Source organism: Nicotiana tabacum, chromosome 9, assembly GCF_000715075.1.
Source record: "Nicotiana tabacum cultivar K326 chromosome 9, ASM71507v2, whole genome shotgun sequence".
Taxonomy (NCBI): domain Eukaryota; kingdom Viridiplantae; phylum Streptophyta; class Magnoliopsida; order Solanales; family Solanaceae; genus Nicotiana; species Nicotiana tabacum.
The window spans coordinates 77893692-77919400 of NC_134088.1; the positions used below are offsets into that span (position 1 = coordinate 77893692).

The 25709-nt window shown below is 40.3% G+C and overlaps 1 protein-coding gene across 1 annotated transcript; it reads right to left on the reverse strand.

Moving 5' to 3' along the window:
* Positions 1–8783: 8783 nt before the first annotated feature.
* LOC107823934 (nudix hydrolase 17, mitochondrial-like) lies at positions 8784–10083 on the reverse strand. Its single transcript, XM_016650645.2, has 5 exons — positions 9895–10083; positions 9726–9813; positions 9528–9611; positions 9293–9421; positions 8784–9188 (listed from the first exon to the last, which is right to left on the reverse strand). Exons 1-5 carry the CDS (start codon positions 9963–9965, stop codon positions 9060–9062), a joined length of 501 nt encoding a protein of 166 aa, XP_016506131.2. The 5' UTR covers positions 9966–10083; the 3' UTR covers positions 8784–9059.
* Between the last annotated feature and the right edge of the window lie 15626 nt (positions 10084–25709).

Consider the following 25709-nt stretch of genomic DNA (forward strand, 5'->3'; position numbering starts at 1 on the left):
AACAACAGAGTATGATATCTACATAAAGACTACGCGAAATGAAAATTAATACGGTAATTGCAATAGGGAAGGAAATCAACAACTATCAGCGGAACACCATAATAGTGACATAGAAGAATGAATGGGAACACAGGCTAAGACTGATAATCACAGATAAAGAAAGGACAAGTAACAACTCAACAATACGACAGATTTCACACCGGGTTTTAGTCAATAAACTCCACGAGGTACCAAACCTCATACTATTCACAACTCACGGGTTTCCAATACCTGAACCCTAACACTTAGCATACTATGCTCTCATTACACTTCATAACCGCACTGACGACTCATGTGCCAAATAGAGTCATTCTCACATAGAAGGCAAGTAAACAAGGGTGTTCATCTATACTCAACAATATCAAGAAAACTTCTTAACCGATAAGAGTGCTCAACTACGTGTATACTTGTGCAAGTGTCCTAACATAGTTCATTCCAACTAGTAAGTACAAGAAAAGAAATGGACAGCACGTAGAATGCTTTCACACAACTTTCCACAAGATAAAGCTCACACAGGTAAGTGTACCACTACACAAGTATCAACAACAAGAATGCCCCCAGGCCCTCACAAGTCATCACAAATCAATCATTGACACAGCCCACCTTGTCTCGCCACGTGTGCAATAGTAAAATAAATAGCCGCCTTGTCTCGCCACATGCGCAACCCACATATATATATCCCGCCTTGTCACGCCGCATGTGCAAATATCAATAGTAACAATAGTACGACAGAAACCTCGTGCAACCCAATAATAAGTACAACAACAACAATGATAATAATACAAGGGTATGACAAATAAATCAACTCAGAGATTCCAGAACTTAAAGAAACGGAGGAACTAATTTACAAGGAGTAGCCACAATCGGGTAATGCTAGTCTTAATAAGAACATCTCAACAAGAAAGGAAATACTATGTAACAATGGTCCACAATATACAGTTCGACAACGGGGAAGCTAACACAAGTCGAATAATTTCAAATAAGGACAAGTCAACCAAAATATAGGATATCTAACTTCTTTTAAGGTTGGGCAATTAGGAAAGAGATACAACAAATTCAGCTAAGAAGAAGAAGCGGAAGGGCAACCATAACCTCAATTAAGGTTGAACAATTATAGAAGAGATAGTAAAATTTTTGATTAAAGATAAGAAGTTAGGGAAAGGATAACATGGCAATAGAAAGGTAACAATTTTAGTTAAGGCACATACGAATCAAATATGCAATAAGAGTGAATCATGAAGCAATCAATTCTAATTAAGCAGGTAGAGGTGAAACTGGTAATTAAGAAGAGTAATCATAACAAGAACAACTACATATTCAGTGAATACAATGGCCTAAGAACCCTAAAAGGCCAATTTTTCACAAATAAGTTCGAGCACGTACTCGTCACCTCGCGTACAGGGACTGCAATTAGAATAGAGTGAGGCTACCAGGAAGTGCTTCACTAACGCGAAGGGAAAGGCAAACCTTCGCGAACGCGAAGAAAAATGATGAGGTGGTCAACAGTAACACTTCGCGAACACAAAAGGCACTTAGCGATCGTGAAGAAGAACACTAGAAGACAGAAACAACAGTTCAAAAATACAAGAAAATGGTTTGTAGTCCATTTGAAAAACACCCGAGGCCCCCGTGACCCCGTCTAAACATACCAACAAGTTTCATACTTAACACGGACTCGCTCGGGGTCTCAAATCATGTCAAACAACATCGAAACTACGAATCACACCAAGAATCAAACTTATGAACTTTCAAATCTTACAACTTCTAAAACTCGTGCCGAAACCTATCAAATCAACCCGGAATGATGTCAAATTTTGCAGGCAAGTTCCAAATAACATAACGGAGTTGCTCTAACTCTCAGAATTGCATTCCGACCCCTATATCAAAAAGTCCACTTCCGGTCAAAATCTCAGAAAATTCAACTTTCGCCATTTCAAACCTAAATCAGCTACAGACCTCAAATTCACCGTCCGGACACGCTCCTAAGTCCAAAATCACCTAACAGAGCTAACAAAACTTCCAGAACTCCATTCCAGAGTCGTCTTCACCCAGTTCCAACTACGGTCAAAATCCTAAGACTTAAACTTCTATTTTAGGGACTAAGTGTCCCAAATCACTGCGAATCATCTGGTAACTGAATTCAACCATGCACGCAAGTCAATACACATAATATGAAGCTGTTCAGGGCCTTATCCCGCCGAACGGAACTTAAATTCTCAAAACGACCGACCGGGTCGTTACATCCTTCCCCTCTTAAACAAATGTTCGTCCTCGAACGTGCCAAGAATCGCCTCGAAGTCTTCAAATCACTAAGAGCACATATCGAACATACACCTACGGGTGACCCCACGCCACCCCAATCCATATAAGCCTGACGACACCATCTCAACTGTAATTTATCCTTTCTACAAACACCGATAAGCCTTAGAGCCAAAATTTTCACCTTCCGTTCATATCCAAAAGACCCAATTCTAAATCCATACCCGGTATCAGTCTCAACCAGCTACAACAACTCATGCCTACACCCACAAGGTATGACCACTCAACATGACACACAACACATAGGCCCATAATAATATTTCTGATCATAATAGCTACCCGTAATCAAAACCAGCACCGACAATTAGCCTCATATCCATTAGAACCCTATTTCAAACCTCCACAACACTGACAACGATGAAAGAAACATGAAGACCTCTTAACTATACACCCGAATCAACAAGTCACAACTAACACCACCGGGCACGCACCCCGCAAGCTAAAACTCAAGAAGCACAGAACAAAAATGACTGAATATGTAAAGAGAAACACATAAGAGAAATATCAAACAAGCCCGACAGGCACAACTCTCTATCAGTACCATACTACGAATCAATTTTAAAAAGGAAGAATCAAGGTATATGAACAAATCACAGGGATCTCATCCCGATATAACTTCCATCGCGGCATGCAGCCTGACTCAAACATATCAAATCACATGGAATCGCGAGGGTCTCACCCTCAACTCGGAATTATAAGTCGAATACACATCATACCAATGGAAATCTTCCACTAACTCAATTCTGCCAATAAAATCACAATACTTACTAAACTCTCACCCCGGTAGAGTATCAAATCACAAATCGTAACCAAATTAATCAGGAATCACATCAAACCTACCATAATGGACAACAGGAATTCACTTCTAGCCTCAAAACTCTCAATAATGAATAGAAACAAACGATAAACGCGGGCTACCACTCATAGATTCTCCCAACAGGGGCAAACACATATACAGAATACTAAGTCATGAACTCACCCATATGTGGAGCAACAAATAGGGGACTTACCCCGATAAGCAAAACTGAAACAAAATACGAATGGTACCCCTCTATAATGAATCAAAAGCATACATGTAAGGCATCATCTGGTGTAACAGCCTTAAGCCTACTATATGAAACACATCAACGGGTAGGGCCTTCCCCTCCTGGGCGCCCTCTACTCGCCTGAATACTCCACTGTGACACACATGTCCAAGTCTAGGACAATCTCTCACCCTATGGCTGGTATCTCCACACTCGAAGCAACCTATCTGCTGACGTGGCTATGGGAACTGTGCGGTACGGGTACTTTGAGACCTATGAGCACCTGAAATACTGTGCGAAGCCTGAAGTGCAAACTAAACTGGCTGACCCATAAAACCTCTACCATGTCATACCCAGCCTCCAAAATAAGGACCAGTAGATCTCTCCGGTCTACGAGGCCTCCTCGCCTCCCTGTCCTCTCTCTCCTAACCTCGCCTGCCCTCTCTCTCCTGGCCTCGTCTGTCCTCTCTCTCCTGATCCCACATGCCCTCTATCCGGTGAGTGATCCCTACCACCTGCTGAAGTGAAACATTCGACTCCAACTCCGAGCCATGTTGAACCGAATATCATGCATGAGCCCCTCAATGAATCTACGTACATGCTCTCTAACTGTAGCGACCAAAGCAGGTACATGTCTGGCCAAATCACTGAATCTAACAGCATACTCTGATACTGACATAGTGCCCTAGCACAACTGCTCAAACTCTATGCACCATGCATCTGGAAAGGACTTAGGTACAAACTCTCTCAGGAACATATCTGAAAACTAAACCCATGAAAGTGAAGCTGACTCGTCCGGGCTACCCAACTTATACGCCCGACACCACTGATAAGTCATTCCCCTGAGCTAGAACGTAACAAAATCAACCCCGCTCCTCTCCACAATACCCATAGTACGAAGAATGCGATGGCACTCCTCCAGGAAACCCCGGGCATCGTCTGTCGCCAATCCACTGAAGGTAGGAGGGTGGTACTTCTTGAACCTCTCAAGTCTAAGCTGTTCTTCCTCAGATGTTGCTGCCCTAACCACGGGCTGAACTGGGACCACAGGTTATGTCGCCATAACACCTGAAACCTGACCAACATAAACTCTCTACTCTGGAGTGCGGGCGGCGGAAGTCTGAGCTCCTCCCCCCGGCCTGTGAAATAGCTGGTGCAATCGGAATCAACCCCGCCGGAGCCAATGTGCCAAACATGCTCAGGAACTGTGCTAAGGTCTCCTGAAGTCCGGGGTAACAGCAGGCGCCTCCGATACCTGCCCCCAACTGGAACTACTGGCGGCTCCTCAACTGCTGCTCTGGTAGGTGCCCTAAGTGCGGCATGTGCTCCTCGTCAGCCTCTGCATCTGCCCCTAGCAACATCTGCTCTGGGGGTAACGTCATCAGCAACTGCAGCTCGTGTCATCACCATTTGTGAGAGAATAGAATGATAAAAGTTCAAACTTCGAGACCAATGAACTCGCACGATAGGAATGAAGGAAGTGAAACTGTCCTAATAGTTTTGTAGCCTCTCGAAGATGAGTACAGGCGTCTCCGTACCGATCCACAAGACTCTACTAAACTCGCTTATGACTCGTAGCACCTATGAACCTAGAGCTCTGATACCAACTGTCACGACCCAATTTTTCCTCCATTGGGTATCGTGATGGCACCTAGTCTTAGGGACTAGGTAAGCCTAACATTTAGTGAATAACAACAATAATTAAATAATATCTAACAATTTTTGAAATAGAAATCTCTATAAAATTTACAATTCCCAAAACTGGTAGTACAAGTCATAAGATCTATAGAGTTTGCTACAAGTTTCTAAATACAACTATTTGAAATAAAGTAACAGTATGAATACAAATCAGAAAGTGACTCTGAAGCCTGCGAACGCAGCATCATATTTACCTTGAGTCTCCACAACAACAGTCCGCATAGCTAGCTAATGATCAACTGACTTCGAAATACCTGGATTAAAGTGTATTTAGAAGTGTAGTATGAGTATACCATGGCGGTACCTAGCAAGTATCAAGATTAACCTCAGTAGAGTAGAGACGAGTAACAGTCAAGACACCTACTAGACTAAATAACCTGAACAAGTATAAGTATAGAAACAACAGAGTATGATATCTACATAAAAACTACGTGAAGTGGCAATTAATACGGTAATTGCAATAGGGAAGGAAAACAATAACTATCAGCGAAACACAATAATAATGACATAGAAAAATGAATGGGAACACAACCTAAGTCCGATACTCACAGATAAAGAAAGGACAAGTAACAACTCAACAATACGACAGCTTTCACACCGGGCTTTAGTCAATAAACTCCACGAGGTACCGAACCTCATACTATTCACAACTCACGGGTTTCCAATACCTGAGCTCTAACATTTGGTATCATGTGCCCTCATTACACTTCATAACTGCACTAACGACTCACGTGCCAAATAAAGCCATTTTCACATAGAAGGCAAGTAAACAAAGGTGTTTATCTATACTCAACAATATCAAGAAAACTTCTTAACCGATAAGAGTGCTCAACTACGTGTATGCTTGTGCAAGTGTCCTAACAAAGTTCATGCCAGCTAGTAAGTACAGGAAAAGAAATGGAAAGCACGTAGAATGTTTTCACACAACTTTTCACAAGATAAAGCTCACACAGGTAAGTGTACCACTACACAAGTATCAACAACAAGAATTCCCCCAGGCCATCACAAGTCATCACAAATCAATCCTGACATAACCCACCTTGTCTCTCCACGTGTGCAATAATAAAATAAATGCCCGCCTTGTCTCGCCACACGTGCATAATAATGTTCCCACCTTATTTCGCCACATGCGCAACCCACATATATATATCTCGCCTTGTCACGCCGTATGTGCAAATATCAATAGTAACAATAGCATGGAAGAAACCCCGTGCAACCTAAAAACAAGAACAACAACAACAATGACAATAATACAAGGGTACAACAAACAAGTCAACTCAGAGATTCCAGAACTTAAAGAAACGGAGGAAATAATTCACAAGGAGTAGCCACAATTGGGTAATGCTAGTCATAATAAGAACATCTCAATAAGAAAGGAAATACTATGTAACAATGGTCCACATATACAGTTCGACAACGAGAAAGCTAACACAATTTGAATAATTCCAAATAAGGACAAGTGAACCAAAATATAGGATATCTAACTTCTTTTAAGGCTGGGCAATTAGGAAAGAGATACAAAAAATTCAGCTAAGAAGAAGCAGCGGAAGGGTAACCATAACCTCAATTAAGGTTGAACATTTACAGAAGAGATAGTAAAAATTTCAATTAAAGATAAGCAGTTAGGGAAAGGATAACATGGCAATAGAAAGGTAATAATTTCAGTTAAGGCACATACGAATAAAATAAGCAATAAGAGTGAATCATGAAGCAATCAATTCTAATTAAGCAGGTAGAGGTGAAACTGGTAATTAAGAAGCGTAATCATAACAAGAACAACTGCATATTCAGTGAATACAAGGGCCTAAGAACCTTAAAAGGCCAATTTTTCACAAATAAGTCCGAGCACGTACTCGTCACCTCGCGTACACGGACTACAATTATCATAGAAAACTCAAATCATAAGGGGTAGTTCCCCCACACGAAGTTAGGCAAGATACTTACCTCAAAGTAGACAAACCGATACTCTAAAATGAACTTCTCGGGTGAAATGACCTCCGGACGGCTCAAATCTAACCAAAATAACTTCAAAGCACAAATAAAACTCATAAGAAACTATTCTGGATCATAAAGCCTCTATATTTTTCGAAATCTAAAAATCGACCCAAAAGTCGGCCCCCGGGCCCGCACCTCGAAACCCGACAAATTTCACAAAACACGAACACTCATTCTGATACGAGTTCAACCATACTAAATTTATCAAATTCTGATACCATTTCATCCCTCTAATCATGATTTCTCATTTGAAATTTTTCTTCAAAAACCTCCATTTTCCTCGACTCAAAACACAAATTAAATGATAAAAATAAAGATAAATCATGAAATAAAATAAATTCTAGGTGAAGAATACTTACCCAATCGATTTGATTGAAAAATTCACAAAGAATCGCTCAAAACCGAGCTCTACAAGTCAAGATATGATAAAAATGGTCTAACCCTCGATTTGAAGATCTTATATTCTGCCCAGGTCTTTATGCATCACGAACGCGGAGAAAGGGTCGTGTTCGCGAAGAAGAAAATTAAGGCTGCCAAGAAAACCCTTCGCGAACGCGAAAGAAGTGATGCAAACGCGAAGAAGAGGGAACGATGACCTACGCAAACGCGGAAGGATGGATGTGAACGCGAAAAAGGAATGTGAGGCTGCGAGGAAGTGCTTCGCAAACGCGGGTGACTAAACACGAACGCGGTGAAGGGAAAGGCAAACCTTCGCGAATGTGAGAGGTTGAACACGAACGTGAAAAAGAATTATGAGGTGCTCAGCAATAACACTTCGCGAACGCGAAAGGCACTTCGCGATTGCGAAGAAGAACACCAGAAGACAGAAACAACAGTTCAAAAATAGAAGAAAATGGCCCGTAGCCCATCCGAAATACACCCGAGGCCCCCAAGACCCCGTCTAAACATACCAACAAGTTCCATAACTTAACACGGACTCGCTCGGGGTCTCAAATCATGTCAAACAACGTCGAAACTATGAATCGCACCAAGAATCAAACTTATGGACTTTCAAATCTTTTAACTTTTAAAACTAGTGCCGAAACCTATCAAATCAACCCGGAATGACGTCAAATTTTGCAGGCAAGTCCCAAATAACATAACGGAGTTGCTCCAACTCTCAGAATCGCATTCCGACCCCAATATCCAAAGGTTCACTTCCGGTTAAAATCTCCGAAAATTTGACTTTCGCCATTTCAAGCATAAATTAGCTACATACCTCAAATTCACTATCCGGACACGCTCCTAAGTCCAAAATCACCCAACGGAGCTAACGGAACCGCTGGAACTCCATTCCGGAGTCGTCTTCATACAATTCCAACTACGGTCAAAATCCTAAAACTTAAGCTTCCGTTTTAGGGACTAAGTGTCCCAAATCACTCCGAATCATCCGGTAACTGAATTCAACCACGCACGCAAGTCAATACACATAATACGAAGCTTCTCAGGGCATTATGCCGCCGAACGGGACTTAAATTCTCAAAACAACTGGCCGGATCGTTACAGTTGATCCGAGGTCATTTACCCAGAAGTCAATCCTTAGTTAATTCTTCCAACTTAAAGCTTCTAAATTGATAATTACTTTTCCAAATCAATCCCGAACACCTCGGACATCGAAACCAAACAAATATGCAAGTAAAATTGAGCTATTTTTAATAGTTTAAGGATAATTTTGCCCCTTCTATGAACCATTAAAAAAAATACAAATTGTTCAACAACTTCTAATGATAGGTTTCCTTTGAAAATTTACTTGAAAATCTACATCAACAGATGGAGAGAGAAAGTGGATTTTGTTTTTTCAAACCCCGAATCTGTCCGAATCATAATCATACAGTTATTTTCCAAATCTGTCAGAATGTGATAATGATACAGTTGTGGAGTCCCTTTGAGCATCCATCAGTTATGATGATCCTTGGACTTTTTTGTTTCTCTATAGCTCTATTTACAAAATCCTAAAGAAAATGAATTTTTATTTTTATTTTTCTAGCTAAGAGAACTTGAAAGAACAGCTTCTTTGTCAATATCTGATGAATTCAGCCTTTCAACTAATCTCTCAAGGGCTTCTTTCATCCACCATTGTTGACAAGATTCACTTGCTTCTTCCACAGTCATCTGCATGATATAATTAAACAAAAATTGTAAGTGACTTCAGTTTCAACTTTAAAATCTTGATTTTTCAATGATAAGTAGTACTTATATTTCTTTTAAATACTTACCCATGCTCTTCTTCTCACATTTTGCTCAGGCCAAAGAGAAAGTTGTTCTGTAACAAGCATTGGAAACATGTAACCTTCATGATAGATGGCTTGACTCTTGCTCTTGAATCTCCACTTTCCTAATTCACACTGAATCAGAAGCAAACACTTTATTAATAATTCTTCTTATATATATTTTTATTAAAAATTAATACATAATTAAAACATGATGAAAAAATAGAAATATGATAAAGACCTGAACAATGCCAAGAACACCAGCTTCTTCGAGGGATTCACGAGAAGCTGCTTCTTCAACAGATTCATCTAGCTCCCATCCTCCCTGCAAATTAAAATTCCATTTGTGTTATTAATTAATAGGCGATGACCCAAAGAAAATAAAATAAAATAAAAAATGAAAAATCATTCTGTGATGAATACTATAATGATTATGTACCTTGGGAAACATCATTGCATGACCCTTCTGGGAACTAACAACAAGGACCTCAAATTCACCATTTCTTGTAAATCTATATGGAATACATCTGCAACAATGGAAAATTTGCAGAATTAATATTAACACCCAAAAACGCTAAACAGAAAATCTACGTCAAACGAAGACCTACCCAACAACAAGGCGGCGGCCTTTGTTGTACCTCTGCAATTGCCTTCCTGTACGAGAAACCGTACAAACCATTTTTCCCACAAAATTCAGACAAGCCTTATAAGAATTGAACAAAGGTGTTTACTGTTTACACAAAAAATATATAGATATATAGAGAAGATTTATGGAATGGAAGAGAGAAAAATTCATGAAGTTGGATTTGTCTAAGGGCTTTAAATAGAGAGCATACATATGGCAAAACCCGCGGACCCCTCTCAAAAAAATAAAAATAAAATTAATTACTCTCTCTATTTCAATTTATGTTAACTCGTTTGATTGAGTACAAAATTTAAAAAACGAGGGAAGACTTTTGAACTTGTAGTGTAAAATGAGACACATATATTTTGTATGGCTATAAATCATTGCATAAAGATAAATTATTTTTAAATACGAAAAAGGGTCATTTATTTTAACACAGATTAAAAAAGAAATAAATTCATATAAATTAAAACGGTGTATTTGTTTGCGTTGACGAAAACCGCGGATGCGTGTTATATGAAGTAGAAGCGTGTCAGCTGCGCTGTTTTTTTATTTACTCACGTCGTCTTCCATCTTTGTAACTTTCTTTCTTCTTTCTAAAGCCTTAAGTCTCAGCTGCGCTGTTTTTTTATTTACTCTCGTCCTTCATAAGAAGGTTAAAAGAAAGAAACATTTTTAAATTTTATAATTTAAAACAAGCTATAGAAATTGTAAATTGCTCTTATCACTTAAGGATAAGATAAAAAGTTTAAAATTAATATATTACGTACTAAATATAGAAACATATTATTCTTATTAGGATGACTAAAGTGAAAAGAATATAACCTAATTTAGAACAAAGAGAGTAGTATACCATAAAAAAAATTAAACTATCACTGTAATTTAATCAATTATAATAAGCTATTATTTTTTTCTCTATGCTATTATTTTATTCTCTCGCTAACAATATTAAATTTAATATAAAGAGATCCTTGTTATAGTAGATCAACATGTCATGATAGTAATAAATTTTCTATGTTTGTTAATGTACAAAACTTAAATTAGTTCTTTTCTTTTTTGTATTATTAGTTTACTCTATATTATTTGTCTTGTAATTATTAGAGGCATTAATGATTGGTTAATGTCAATGTTGCTATATAGATTTGTTTAGTACTCCACTGTTTTAAGGAGCAATTAATTTTTCTTCTCGCGAATCATTTAGAATAACTTAATTGGGCATTGGAAAAATAAGCCATAGCTTAGTCGTAACTCTCAAATAAAAGGAAAAAAAAAAAAGAAGAAGAAGAAACACAAGAGAAGTTATTTGATGTGGAGAAGTAATTAAATGCAATAATTTTTTTATTCATGTTTTGGAATATCTTTTGTTAATAGGTATCATTAAACTAATATCCTGATTACTGCTGGATCTTATTGGACTGGGATTTTTGACTTTATAACTACAGAAAGGTTCATGTGTCTCATTCTAGAAAGAATACTCCATCCGTTTCAATTTATGTGAACCTATTTCCTTTTTAGTCCGTGCTAAAAAGAATGATTATTTTTTTTATTTGGAAACAATTTAACTTTATGCAACGATTTATAGCCACACAAAATATATGTGCCTCATTTTACACCACAAATTCAAAAGTCTTCTTTTTTTTCTTAAACTGCGTGCCCAATCAAATATGTTCACATAAATTGAAAGAGTATTTTTTTAAAAATGCGATCGGAAGGGGAAAGAATATTATTTAATTAGTTACCTAACGTGTCTCCTACGTGGTCTTTCAGTGCATTAAGTTTATTCTGTACTTTATATTATTTCCTTTTTAACAAGCTTTACTCCTTTTGCTAATCATGTTTACATTAGATTAAGAAAATTGTTATTTCATTTGTTTGTGAATAGTTTACATTTCTTTAGTTTAGTTAGTGATGCTTACAAGGTACCTTTTGAATATGTTAGAAGGCAGAATGGTTGAAAATTGATGGACTTCTTTATCCTAAATTCAGTTCTTTCCAGCAGTTGCGTAACTTATAATCTTGTTAATTCTATCTACGACATGTTAAGTGGTATATACACGGCTTAATTTCATTAACTCTAGGATAAAACTAAATCAAATTGTGATCATCAAACAAATTTAAATTGTTATAAAAGACAAATGTAAGTTTTGTTTTTTAAAGGGCAAACATCACGCATTATTAAACAAATCTTTTCAACGGTTGGCGCATATATAAAGTCTAACCTGCATGTTAAAGACCATATTTAAGATATAAATAACTAAATAAAAGTATACTCTATTTAATATTTTTAATTTTTTAATTATTAGATCACCCAAAAGATTAGTTATACGTAATGTTCTTCCATAAAATGAGGATTTGTAAATCTTAAAATAAACTAGTTATAACAGGTAAAAGTAACTTGGCTGTGTAAATATTTTTATATTGACCATGTATATAAGTTATACTCTCAATAATACTTAATAAGTGTCTGTAAATAACTTTTTTTCTTTCTTTTCGATTGATTTTCCTAATTTTATACAAAAAACTGCATGTGTAATAATAATAAATTTTTAATGTAAACAGCAACCAGTTTCCTCAGGTAACTTTATTATAACTAATAAATTCACCACCGGTGCTTCTCATTTTCGTAAGAAATTAAATGAATCCACAGATGTGAAAATATGATAATAATAACCTTATACCGAGATGTTACTATTAAGAAATTTGGCATTTTTTACATTACTGATTGCTTTCCGATTAGAATTATCATTTTTAAGATGTCTTTTTCACAATAGTCGTTGTTCTTACGATTAGTTAACTGTTCTTATGCTTACTTGGTCCTTTGACACAATTATTTCGATGTAAATAGAAAGTCAACTTCCACCGGCCAGTTATTTTAGTAATTAATGATAACGACGTATATTATTGGACTTTAATGATGAATATTAATTTGGTACTTCTGATCTTGTCTATATTATATTTGTTCCTGCACAAAGACATGTAAAGCTTTAATCATAAGAGTAATATTAGCATAAACTAGCCTTTATCTTTCTACTAGATGTCTTACTTCATCGTCGCTCCACTTATTTGAGCCGCAATTAAAATTTGAATAAAAAACTAATATTGTATTTTTTAATATGTCAAATTAAGATATTGATACAAATTCAATATATCGAAACAACTGGAGTAATTAATAGTTGGGATCGAAGGTAGTATTACAATGAGTCCAGAAAATGACTTTTCTTTTATCAAAAATATTCTAGTATCCAAACTAACAACACAAGATTATCCAAAAACATTACTTTTAGTTACTAATATAAATAATAATTACAGAACTCATCACCACTTTTTACCTTTTATCTTTTCTTCTGAATTATGCTATCATACTTCAGTCCATCTCACCTTGCTATTTGTTTCTAGGGATCATTTGGTTCACTAATAATAGAATTAGACAAGTATAATAATCGACTTTTCGTAAAAAGGTCTCATTTTCTTCCTACAACTAGATAGAACAGGGACAAGTACTCTAATAACTAAAAATTAATAATATAAAAAGAATCTTTGTATTTCCTCACGAAATTAATGTGATTGACTTTAATAATTAAGTGGACGGGATCCAACCTCCAACCGAGTGATCTGCATTTGGTGAGACTTTTCCTAGTGGTTAGGAATAATGGAACCATTGGAGCACATGTTATGATACTAATTAAAGATTAAGGTACTAGATTTTTCTCTACATATATAAATTACATGATTTAGGGACTAGGTCATAGGATGTGATCTAATGACAGCTTTAGACATTTTCAGCTGTAAAAAGCTAAATGGAACCTAAGAGTCCTTGCCTTTTTACATCTGAATTCGTATTTCATTACTTATACATGATGCCTAAATCAGAAGCCAAACAACATGACGCCCAAATTAATAGAAATACATCTTTTCTCCAATATTGAGCCGAAAGTTTTAGCAGAAAGTTATATTTTTCGGTCATATAATTTGGCGCCGTCTGTGAGAATTATCTAGTTAAATCTTTTAGTTTCTTCTAAATATACAACTGACACTGATTATTAGCGTAATTAAAAAAAACAAGAACAATAGCCTTTTTCTCTCTGCATACATAGATCTAATATGGCAGGTAACAGAGAGGAAAGAATGAGAATATTGAGTAACCTCCCAACTAACCTCATGAACATCGTCAATGAGAGCTCTTAAGCAGTGGACGAGGACACGATGCCCAATACCTCCCCCAGGCGAGGTGGGTCACCCCCTCCCCACGACAGCATCACAAAATCTCTTGGTAAAGGAGCCTTCACATTCGTGGTAAGGAGGCGCCACCATCACTAAAAATGCTCCTAGAGGCCTGGCTAACTGACACGCTAACCAGCGTCATCCATAAGCCCGCCCGGGATTCGACTACAGAAAATGCAAGGACCTGTGTTATACCACCAACGGACAAGCAACATGATCAATTTCCTCCTCCTCCTCCTCCTCCTCCTCCAACGACAGGTATTACTCACAATGTCATTAACAGTCCAGGTGACGACATCCTCGCGGCCATTTTGAAAAGGGTGGAGGAAATGAAAAATGAGAACAACGCGCTTCGGGACCAAATGAGAGAACACCAATAAAGGGTCGATAAGACACCAGACGCCCCAAGCTCTTGCCGAAGAGAGATGCCGGCCGATTTGTCGAGCAACCATACAGTGATGATTCCGCCCCACATGCCATACCAAAGACCTTTAAAATGCCGCCTTATCTAAAAATATATGATGGCGCGACCAACCTCGAAGACCATGTAACTTACTACGTCACCGCCGTAAAAGGCAATGACCTCGCCAAGGAACAAGTATCCTTCATTCTGCTAAAGAAATTTGGCGAAACCCTCACGGGAGGCGTATTAACTTGGTATTCACAACTATTTGCGCGTTCTATTGAAACCTTCGAATAAATGGCCGATAAGTTCGTAACGATCCATGCTGGGGAAAAAAAGGCAGAAGCGAGAGTAAACGACTTATTTGCTATCAAACAGTCTCTGGGAGAAGGATTGAGGGACTTCCTCGCCCGGTTCAATCGGGTAAGAATGACCTTGTCGAATGTATCAGAGGGGATGGCGGTTGTAGCTTTTCAAAACGGGCTGAGCAGAAAAGGTTCGAGGGCAACAAGAAAACTACTAAGTCGGATTATGAAGTACCCCCCTCCCCCAACTACTTGGGATGAGCCACACAATACATATTGCGCCAAAGTCCGAGCATACGAGGATGACCTCAATGGGCCGACCCATCGGCTGATCACGGTGCAAGCAGAATCCATGAAAGATCGAAGAAATGATATCAGAAGAGATCTCGCAGCCTCGCGACCCAACCGGGAACGACATCTACCATATGTCAGAACCACCACTGCGTCCTCATCCCGCCGTAAAGAAGGTCCACCCCGATCAAAAACAGGGACTCACCGGAACGATAGAGGTATGTCCCATTTATTATCCGCACACAATTTTTGTGTGTCACCTACAGAAATAGTCTACGCCTTGGAGAAGCTCGGACCGAAGGTGAAGTGGCCACAAAAGATGAGGTCATACCCGAATACCAGAAAATAAGACGCCCTCTACGAGTTCCATCAAGAGCGAGAACATAAAACCGAAGATTGCATCACCCTAAGACAGGAGGTCATAAACATTCTACTACAGGGACACCTCAAAGAGTTGTTGAGCGGCAGGGGAAGGACCAACTTTGCTAGAGGATGTGAACAACATCAAGGACTGCCGAAACCACCCTCGCCGACTCGTACCATCCACATGATCATTGGTGGCGGCGACGATGCTTCCATCAACAGTGTGAAGTTCACCACAACCCACAAGCTCAAACGGCCGATTACCCACGAACGGTATGATGAACTCGAAGAAAGTATCATCTTTCATAAGTCAGATACCAACGGTTTGGTTTTCCCTCACTATGATGCTATTGTTATCACTTTACAAAATTTTGATACCGATGTGAGGCGTATTATGGTAGACGATGGGAGTGGCACATGCATTATCCACCCTTGAGTACTTGCACAAATGAAACTCGAGGATAAGATAGTGTGTGTCGCGCTGCATCACACTAACGGGTTTTAACAGTGCAATTGAGCGAACATCTAGCAAGATCACACTCCCCGTCCTAGCAGGTGGAGTCACTCTGGAAATCACATTCCATATCATGGACCAAGACACGGCGTACAACACCATAATAGGGTGACCATGGATACACACCATAAGAGCCATCCCCTCCAGCCTATACCAAGTCATCAAATTCCCAACTCCATGGGGAATATTCAGTATATGAGGGGGAAAACGTACATCCTAGGAATGCTACCGCATCGCCCTAGATTGTACAACTACCCAACAAACAAAGGACAAAGAAAAAGAGGCATAACAATCAATATGGTCGAGGTTGATGTGCAACGACAGTGAGGACGTCATCAGAGACCCCGATACAGTCGAAGTTGTAGAATCGACAGTAGAGGGCCTCGACCCCATTCAGTTAGACAGCAACAACCACAACAAGAAAGCTCACATCGGCTGAACTTCAGGAACCGGGTAAGTTTCGTCAATTCTTAACTGCTAACGCATACTTGTTTGCTTTCAGCCATGCAGATATGCCTGGTATCCCAAAGGAGATCGCCACACACAAATTGAATGTCGATCCATTCTACCCCCACCCCGGTGAAGCAGGTTAGGCATAAGTTTAACTCTGCAATTAATGACACGGTACGCGAATAGGTAGAAAAGTTATTGGAAAATTGCTCCATCAGGGAGTCGAAATACCCCCAATGGGTCGCCAACGTGGTCATGGTGAAAAAGAAGAATGGCAAATGGTGGATGTGCGTAGACTTCACTGACCTGAACAAAGCATTCCCCAATGATTCATTTCCATTACCCCATATCAACCAACTCATCGACGCAACGGCCGGACATGAACTACTAAGCTTCTTGGATGCTTACTTGGGCTATAATCAGATCCTCATAGAGGAAGAGGATCAGGAAAAAACCACCTTCATCACCCATCAGGCGACGTACTGCTACAGGGTCATGCCCTTCGGGCTGAAAAATGCAGGGGCGACTTATCAAAGGTTGGTGACGAGGATGTTCAATGATCAACTCGGTAAAAGGATGAATGTCTATATAGATGACATGATGGTCAAATCCAAAAGGAAAGAAGATCACATCGACCACTTGAGAGAAACCTTCGGCATACTCAAGCAATACAGAATGAAATCGAACCCCACAACTATGCATTCAGCGTGGCCTCAGGAAAATTCTTAGGTTTCCTAGTGTCATGACGAAGTATCGAGGTCAATCCTGACCAAATCAAGGCCATCGAAGGGATACCAAAACATTTGACCACCAAAAAATAGGTTCAGAGGTTGATTGGCCGTATCGTCTCCCTTTCAAGGTTCATTTCACGATCATCTGATAAGTGTCATAAATTCTTTGGCGTACTCAAAAAGGATAACGACCTCCAATAGACCCCTGAGTGCGCCCAAGTCCTGAAGGAGATAAAGGTGTACTTGTCATCTCTACCATTGCTTTCAAAACCAGAACCGGGGCAGCACCTCCTCGTCTATCTCGCCGTGTCCGAAGTAGATATGAGCGCGGTCCTAGTCCAGGAAAATAAATGTACACAGTCTCCCATCTATTATATTAGCAAAACACTAGTCGATGCCGAGACAAGATACCCCCACCTAGAAAAACTGGCTCTGGCCTTAGTCGTAGCTTCATGGAAGCTTAGACCATATTTCTAATGCCACCCCTTCTCGGTCGTCGCGGCTTTCCCCCTAAGAAGCATTTTGCATAAACCCGAGCTATCGGGCAGGTTGGACAAATGGGCCATCGAATTGAGCAAGCACGATATCACATATCGGTCGCGAACAATGATAAAGTCACAAGTCCTCGCAGATTTCGTTGCCGACTTCAGCACAAAAATAAAGCCCGAAGTCGAAAAAGAAGCCATCCACGCTTCTCCCCAAATGCAAGACCTCTGGGTCCTGTACACTGACGGCGCGTCTAACGCGTCAAGGTCCAGGCTGGGATTCGTACTTGAAGTCCCAATGGGCGAAGTGATTCGCAAGTCGATAAGATGCCCAGAAAAGACTAACAACGAGGCCGAGTATGAGACTGTAATTGTAGGATTAAGACTAGCACTCAAATACGGAGTGAAGTGGCTAAGACGGCACTGCGATTCTCAACTCGTGGTCAACCAAGTCACATGGACTTTCCAAACTAAGGAACAAAGGTTACAAAAGTACTAGACCGAAATCTGCAAGCTGCTACCCTAGTTCGACGAATGTCAACTCGACCAAATTCCCCGAGCATAGAATACTGAAGCGGATGGCCTCGCCTAATTAGCTGCAGCCACCAAAAACATTGCAACCAGAGATAGAGGCATAGTCCATCTTTTCAATTCATGAATAAACCTAATCGAGGTAAGAATCATAAACCTGACTTGGGACTGGCGTAACTATATTGTTACATACTTGAAGGATGGGATACTTCCAGTAGATAAAAAGAAGCCAAGAAATTACAGATGCAAGCATCAATGTACAATATCATTCAAAATGACCTGTACAAGAGGATGTACGGCGGTTCTCTGGCGAAATGCCTGGGCCCAAATCAGACGTTGCGCGTCCTTGAGGAAGTACACGGAGGCCATTGTGGAGCTCATTCCGGCAATCGGGCTATGGTCAGATGCCTCATACGGGCATGGTATTACTAGCCCGCCATGAAAAAGGAGGTCGTAGGTGTCGTGAAAAAATGTGAGCAATGCTAGAAGTATGCCCCAATGATTCACCAAGCAGGCGAAAACCTACACTTAGTGACTTCCCCTTGGCCGTTCATCAAATGGGGAATGGACATCGTGGGCCCCCTCCCGGCAAGACGAGGTAACATACGATTTCCTTTAGTTTTAACTGACTATTTCTCTAAATGGGTAGAAGTGGGAGTATTCGCCCAAATACGCGAACATGAAGTGATCGCCTTCATATGAATAAATATCATATGTCGTTTCGGTCTCCCCAAAGAGATCAACTACGACAACGGACCCTAATTTGCGGGAGAAAAGGTCACAGAGTTTATTGAAAAATGGCACATCAAAAGAATACTCTCAACGCCATACCACCCTGTGGGCAACGGATAAGCAAAATCTTCCAACAAGTCGATACTGAACATCATGAAGAAGAAAATAGAAGACGTCAAAGGATTGTGGCCGGAAATATTATCGGAAGTACTCTGGGCCTACCGAACAATGCCGAAGACAAGCATAAGAGAGACGCCCTACTCATTAGTCTATGGGACTGATGCAGTAATACCGGTCAAAATTGGGGAGTCCAGCCTAAGATACTCCCACGAAAGCAGATCCAGTAACGATGAAAGCAGATAGCAGGTGCTCAACGAGGTTTAAGAACGAAGAGATATGGTCTATGTAAGGATGATCGCCCAAAAGCAGCAGGCAGAATGCTATTATAACAAAAAGGCAAAGATCAGGCCACTTAAAGTCGGGGATTACGTGCTTAAAGCTAAAATACAAGCGAGCAAAGACCTACGAGAAGGTAAACTAGGAACAAATTTGGACGGCCCGTACAAAACAACGAACAAAGGGTTTTTCCAACTAGAAACAATGGAAGGAAAGATACTACCAAACAACCAGAATATTGCACACCTCAAGTACTTTAACTTTTGAGAGATAAAGCTTCCTCAAAGTCGTACTCTTTTCCCCTTACTTGAGTTTTGTCCCAATTGGGTTTTCTCAAGGAGGTTTTTAATGAGGCGACGGAGGGGATACTTCAGGTTGAAGTGCACACCAGCCGGCTAGTTCAGTGCTCGACCTCTCAATACTTCTAAAGATCGACCAATGAACGGACTGGATAGACTAGGACTGAAATGCCAGCCAACGCCCGAAAAAATATGTAAATTTCTCCAAGTATATGAACAAAGCACAAATGCATGAAGTTTATTTCTATTTCTCCAAATGAACAACCAAAGAAACGTTGCCTTAATGATCACAATGCCGACAAATGCCACACCTAACCTGCCCTCGGCCATAATTGAGTATAGGTTACATTCGACCTCGTTCGAATCAACACCTAACCAACCCTCGGCCATAACTGAGTATAGGTTACATTCGACCTCATTTGAATCAACACCTAACCGGCCCTCAGCCATAACTGAGTATAGGTTATATTCGACCTTGTTCGAATCAACACCTAACCGTTCCTCGGCTATAACTGAGTATAGGTTACATTCGACCTCGTTTGAATCAACACCTAACCGGCCCTCGGCCATAACTAAGTATAGGTTGCATTCAACCTCGTTCGAATCAACACCTAACCGGCCCTTGGCCATAACTGAGTATAGGTTACATTCGACCTCATTCGAATTAACACCTAACTGGCCCTCAACCATAACTGAGTATAGGTTATATTCGACCTCATTAGAATCAACACCTAACCGGCCTTGGGCCATAGCTAAACATACAATATGCTCTACCTCGTTCGAACTAACATTTACTAGCCCTCGGCCATAATCAAACTTAGATTTTATTTTGACCTCGATCGAACTAACACCTTTTGACCCGCGACTGTAATTAAACTAAGGATATGTTCAACCCTACTAGAGCTAAGTTATTGCGACTAAGAAAACCAAGGCAATCAAGCAACAAGATCAAAAAGCTTACAAGATTGAACCGAAGAAAAAGAATCAGGTAAAAATAACAAAACTGGTATTTCATACGTAGAATAGTTTTTATAAAGGATCAAAAAGACGCCCACAAAAAATGCACAAGTTTGCAGAAAAACAAAAAGAAGGAAAAGAAAAACTACTAATCGCCGCCAAGTCCAGCAGCGCCATCGGCCTGATCACCTAGGCCATCATTATCTACCCTTTCACCATCACCATCGCCCTCAGGATACTCATCCTCATACCAGGCATCCTCTTCAATCAGATCCATGCCTGCATACCCCTCATCGTCACTGGCCTCCGGTGTAGCTGGATCGAAACCACAAGTGAACCGAGCTCCACGTGCATCAACACGAGCATCCTTGAGGACAGCTTTTGAAATGGTTCCCACCCTCGTCAGATCTCTAAATATATCCAGCTGGGCCTCGACGTGAATCCACTCCTCGTACAAATCTCGAGGAACATCAGGGAAATTAGATGTGCGGGAAGAGGATGGTCGAGCCAGTAATTGTGCCTTCTCTGCCTCAAGAGCGAAAACTCGGTCACAAAGGCCAGAAGCCTCTTTCTCTAATTCTCCAATCCGTTCATCAAGCCGCTCTTCTTTGAGTCTGGCCATCTCCAAAGCACTCTCGCTCGGAACAAAGAACATGGATTATGATCTCCAAAGCCTCTACCTTCTTCATAGCCCCCAACTGAGATAACTTCACCTTCTCAAGATTCGCTGCCTTCTCAGTGACCTCGCCACTTAAAGAATCCTCTTTGAATTCACACTCCTAGAGCCCGGCGCTCAACGAGACCACTTGGGCTTGGAGATTTCCGCACTCGGCTTCGACCCCCTACTAACCTCAAGCTCATCTTCTTTATCTCTTAGCGCCCCCTCAAGAACACTGCATTTTTCAATGACCCTCACCATCTGGTCATCCATTTGCTTCAGTTTATCTCGGAGAGCCTGTAAATTGTCACTCTCACCAAACCGCCTACAAATCTCGTGGTGCTTGCCATGGTACTCACGGTATTTTTGCTCCATCTTCAGAAAAATGGCCTTATGCCTCTCCTCTCTTAGGGAGCTTTCAATTATAAAAATCACAGTCTGAAGGAGAGAGAAAAAGAAAACGGAGAGTAAGAACGAAGCCTAAATGTTGAACTTGACAAACAAAAATGAAAGAAGTCGAGAGGCTTACCCTGAGAGCGAGGTCGTCTATGCTCCATGATAAGGTAGCGTCATCCAGCTTTTTAAGTGTTTTACCCTCGACGTCAGAATATAGGGGACTAAGGGAAGGAACTACGTTCTCCGTATTTACCAACAAATCTCGATCTATGGGGATCGCATTGGTCCGCATGGACCCCTCCAATCTTACTTCGAATTGGGTAAAACCCTCCCCCATCATCCTTACCTCATCGACGTCAATATCAGAGCCCATCTCATAGCCATTCTCGGCAATTCTATTTCCTTTCTTGTCGGCCAACGAAGAAGGACCATTAGCCGATCGCGAGGTCGATGGATCATCATGGCGTAAAATATCAAAGACTCTTACATACGACCCTTCAATGGGAAGGGACACACTCTTTCCGGCCTCATCCGATGGAGGAATCTCAGACGACTACTCGATGTCATCTTCAAGCACTATTATCGCCATCTCACGGATGACGAAATCACCCCTTAATGAATCCACAGCTTAGGCGACCCTGTCACTGATGTCCACCGATCTTATCTTAGGGGGAACCAAATTCCCACCGCTCGGCGGTGACTCTTCCTCCTCATCCACTAGATGATGCAAAAGGGAAACCGGAAGCTCTGTTGTTGATATGTCTGCAGGCGGAGAAGAAACTGATGTTGAGGCAGTGGCAGGTAGGACCAACGACCAAGCAGACCTTGCCACAGCGAAAGAATGAGCAAAAATAGATGACCGGGCAAGCCTAGCCGCGGTCACAATGGGAATAAACGCCGAAGAAAAGGAAGCCTTCCTCTTACGAAATGCAGGAGGAGGAGCCTTCGGCCTCCTCGAAGATCCTCGAACTGAAAAAGAAAGATTGAAGGGTATCACTGCCAAGAATAAACTGCAACGAGCAAGCGACCATAAGGTCAAGATAGAAAGAAATTTATACATATGAACTCACCAGCCGAAGAAGAAGCAGGCTCGAACTTCTTGAGAAAGCCCAATCATTCACGAATTTCCGCAATGTGAGGGAGAACCCGGCCAACCGAGTTCGAAATGTCCCCGAACAAAGGATGGGGAGTAGTCTTGGTTGTACGAAGAAGAAACAAAATGTTAGAGCTGACGACTAAGGCAAATCAAATGCTTTTAGTAAAAAATATATAGATACTTAAGAGCATAATTCCAAGTCTTATGGAAGCCGTTCGCGTTGGTCACCATGTCTTCGGTTCTGACAAAAACGTAGTTGAGCCAGAACTGACGATTTGCCTTGTCGTCCATCTTCACCATCAGGAATTTACTTCCTCGGTGGCGAAGGTGGAACATCGCCCTCTTGTAGAAACTAGGGGCGAAGAGATGCATCAGATGGCGGAGCGTGACTTCGACCCCGGTCAATTCCACAAATTTTGTGAGCATCCTAATAAGCTTGTAAAGGTATGGAGACAGTTGGGCCGGGAAAACGCCATAGTAGCGGCAAAATTCCTCCATCAACGGGAGAAGGGGAAGAGTATAGCCAACATGGAAAGGATATCCATAGAACGTATAATACCCGGGGCGGTGGATTTGTACCATATCACGCCCCGCTAGGACCAGATCGATGTGGGCATGAATGTTGAATTTTTTCCTAAGCTCAGCTAGATCGACCTCTTTCATCGCTGAATCCGAGACCTTGAGCTCGCCTTCAGGCGCCTTCAAAAAGTCGGACCTTACTTTCTCACTACGAGGAATTATTTCCTCCACCGTAGGAAAATTCACATCTTCAACGGCGACTGAGACGCTTTCAGTGCGAGAGGGCATAAGCACCGCCAAAGGAATAAGGTCAATTCCCACGCCGGAACCAGAGGATACATTAGCCGTATTTTTTAGAGAGGATATTCAGTCAAGGAAGTATTAGAAGCAACAAGAATCGCTAAGACTAGTAAAGAGGATACGCAACAATAAATTAAGGAGAAGAAAAAAAAGGGTTTCGATATGAAGAATATGCAAAACACGAACGAATGTCCTCATCTCCCTATTTATAAGAATTAAAGTGTCAAAATCGGAAAATCAGGCCATCATTACCCAGCGCTAGTATCGAAACGGCAGGTGCACGGGAAACGACGCAAAACATCGGAAAAATACGCTATAATGACGCATAATGTCATGACGTCATTCTGGAATAAAAATGATGTGACCTTGATAGTCGCGGACCACGAAAGATCATGTCATTATCCCGTCCAAAATTCCACTACTCGACCTACTCGCCCAATTTTGCCAAACGCGATAAACAGAATCCGCTCATCAAGGTCATATGGGGTCGGTCTTAATAAGCGAAGGGACTAACTGTATAGGTCGAAATCTATCTCAGTATTTGGGATTAGGTAACATCAAGAAAAGAGTCAGCCGAGGTCGACCAGGAGATGGCAAAGCCCGTGGGTGAGATGCAAAAGATGATCGATGTCGAGCACTGCAAAAAGAGTTGTAACATCTAGTTTATTATGGCAGGATATTAAAGGGAATACTCCATTGGATATTCTCTTTGTACTTATACTATTAGGGTTTATGGGGGTATGCCCCAGATAAATAGGAAAAAGGATAAGGAATAGGGGCATGTGATATTCATTGTGATAAGAGCAAACTTTGCAAAAAGACTCTCTCTCTCTCTCTCTCTCTTGAAAAGATACAAAGAATACCTTTTTATCAAGGTTCTTGTTCATATTATCCTACATTTTTCCATCAGATCCGAGAAGATTTCGAATGTTCTAAGATCTGTCTATCACTCGTCATTGTGAGAAGGAATAATCACCTAGCTCATTATTTATTGGGTGAATCACTCCTCCTATTTACTCAAATGTCATTTATTGTTATTTATTATCGGTCACTCTTTCGTTATGGCTTATACTTTATGATTGTTTAATGCTTGTTATTATCAGCCTTTTACTGGATCAATCCCACCTTACATACGTTTTCAAGATTCGCATCTAGAGATATTATCACTAACTAAGTTTAACCCGTTATTACATAAATATAATAGTTTTAGCTGAAAGTTATACTTTTCGGTCAAACAATAGCAACCTGGTGCCAAGCCAATATATATCCAAAATAAGTTAGAAATTTCTAACTATAGAATAGTAGAATGAGGACAACACCGGCCTGAAATTTCTCCAAAAAGCCTTTGTATCATCTTTTATCTTTTTCTCATATATACTAAATATATGGTCGACTGCACGTGCATTGGAAAACTAGGAAAGTTATCCATCCCTCGCTCTGCACACCATATATTTTTATTAGACTTTCATGCATAACAAAAGTATTCCTATTTTTCTCTTTAGTTGCTATTTTTCTCTGGTACAATGAATATTAACTGGGTTTACTAATATTGATGAGGAAGAAGGAAGACTTGGCCTATATTAATCCTAAGGTGTCTCAAGGTCGTGTTTTGCCAATGGAAAGACTGAAAGAGTCATGGCTCAAAACTAAAAGAAGCTAGCAAGTAGCAACTCAAAATTGAATGGATCAAATTATAGAATGTGCAGCCTTTTTTGTTTCATGCGTTATCGAATATGCTGTGGATTATGTCGTACAACATAAATTTTTTCGTTGCCAGAGCATAAAAATTAAACTTTAAACTTAGCATTATTCTAACATGCATGTCCTTTCAGAAAGGAATAGAGTGAAAAGCATGTATTTATATATATTTTCGAATTAATGAAAGGAAAAAAGAACTATTTTGTATTTCGAAGGGAGTTTGATTTCACAAGAATATCAGGTGCATAAAAATCATTGGATCAAGATTTGAAAATTTAAAATAAAACATTAAGACCCAACCCCAATAATCAATGGTGTGCAACGGCCGGTGCAGCCTGACCAGGCTGACCAGACCAAAAACCAGTTTGGTCCTGTCCTGTTTGACATCCATGATTGGAAGAGTCGAGATTGAATATTTGCTGATAAATATAAGAGCATCTCCATATTGATTTA

What these genes read in the sequence shown, in the direction of transcription:
- LOC107823934 (XM_016650645.2), bottom strand. Translation starts at nt 9,965, where the DNA reads ATGGTTTGTACGGTTTCTCGTACAGGAAGGCAATTGCAGAGGTACAAC. An exon ending in ATGCAATGATGTTTCCCAAG is followed by an intron (nt 9,612 to 9,725) that starts GTACATAATCAT and finishes TTTAATTTGCAG; the next exon opens with GGAGGATGGGAGCTAGATGA. An exon ending in GTGTTCTTGGCATTGTTCAG is followed by an intron (nt 9,422 to 9,527) that starts GTCTTTATCATA and finishes CTTCTGATTCAG; the next exon opens with TGTGAATTAGGAAAGTGGAG.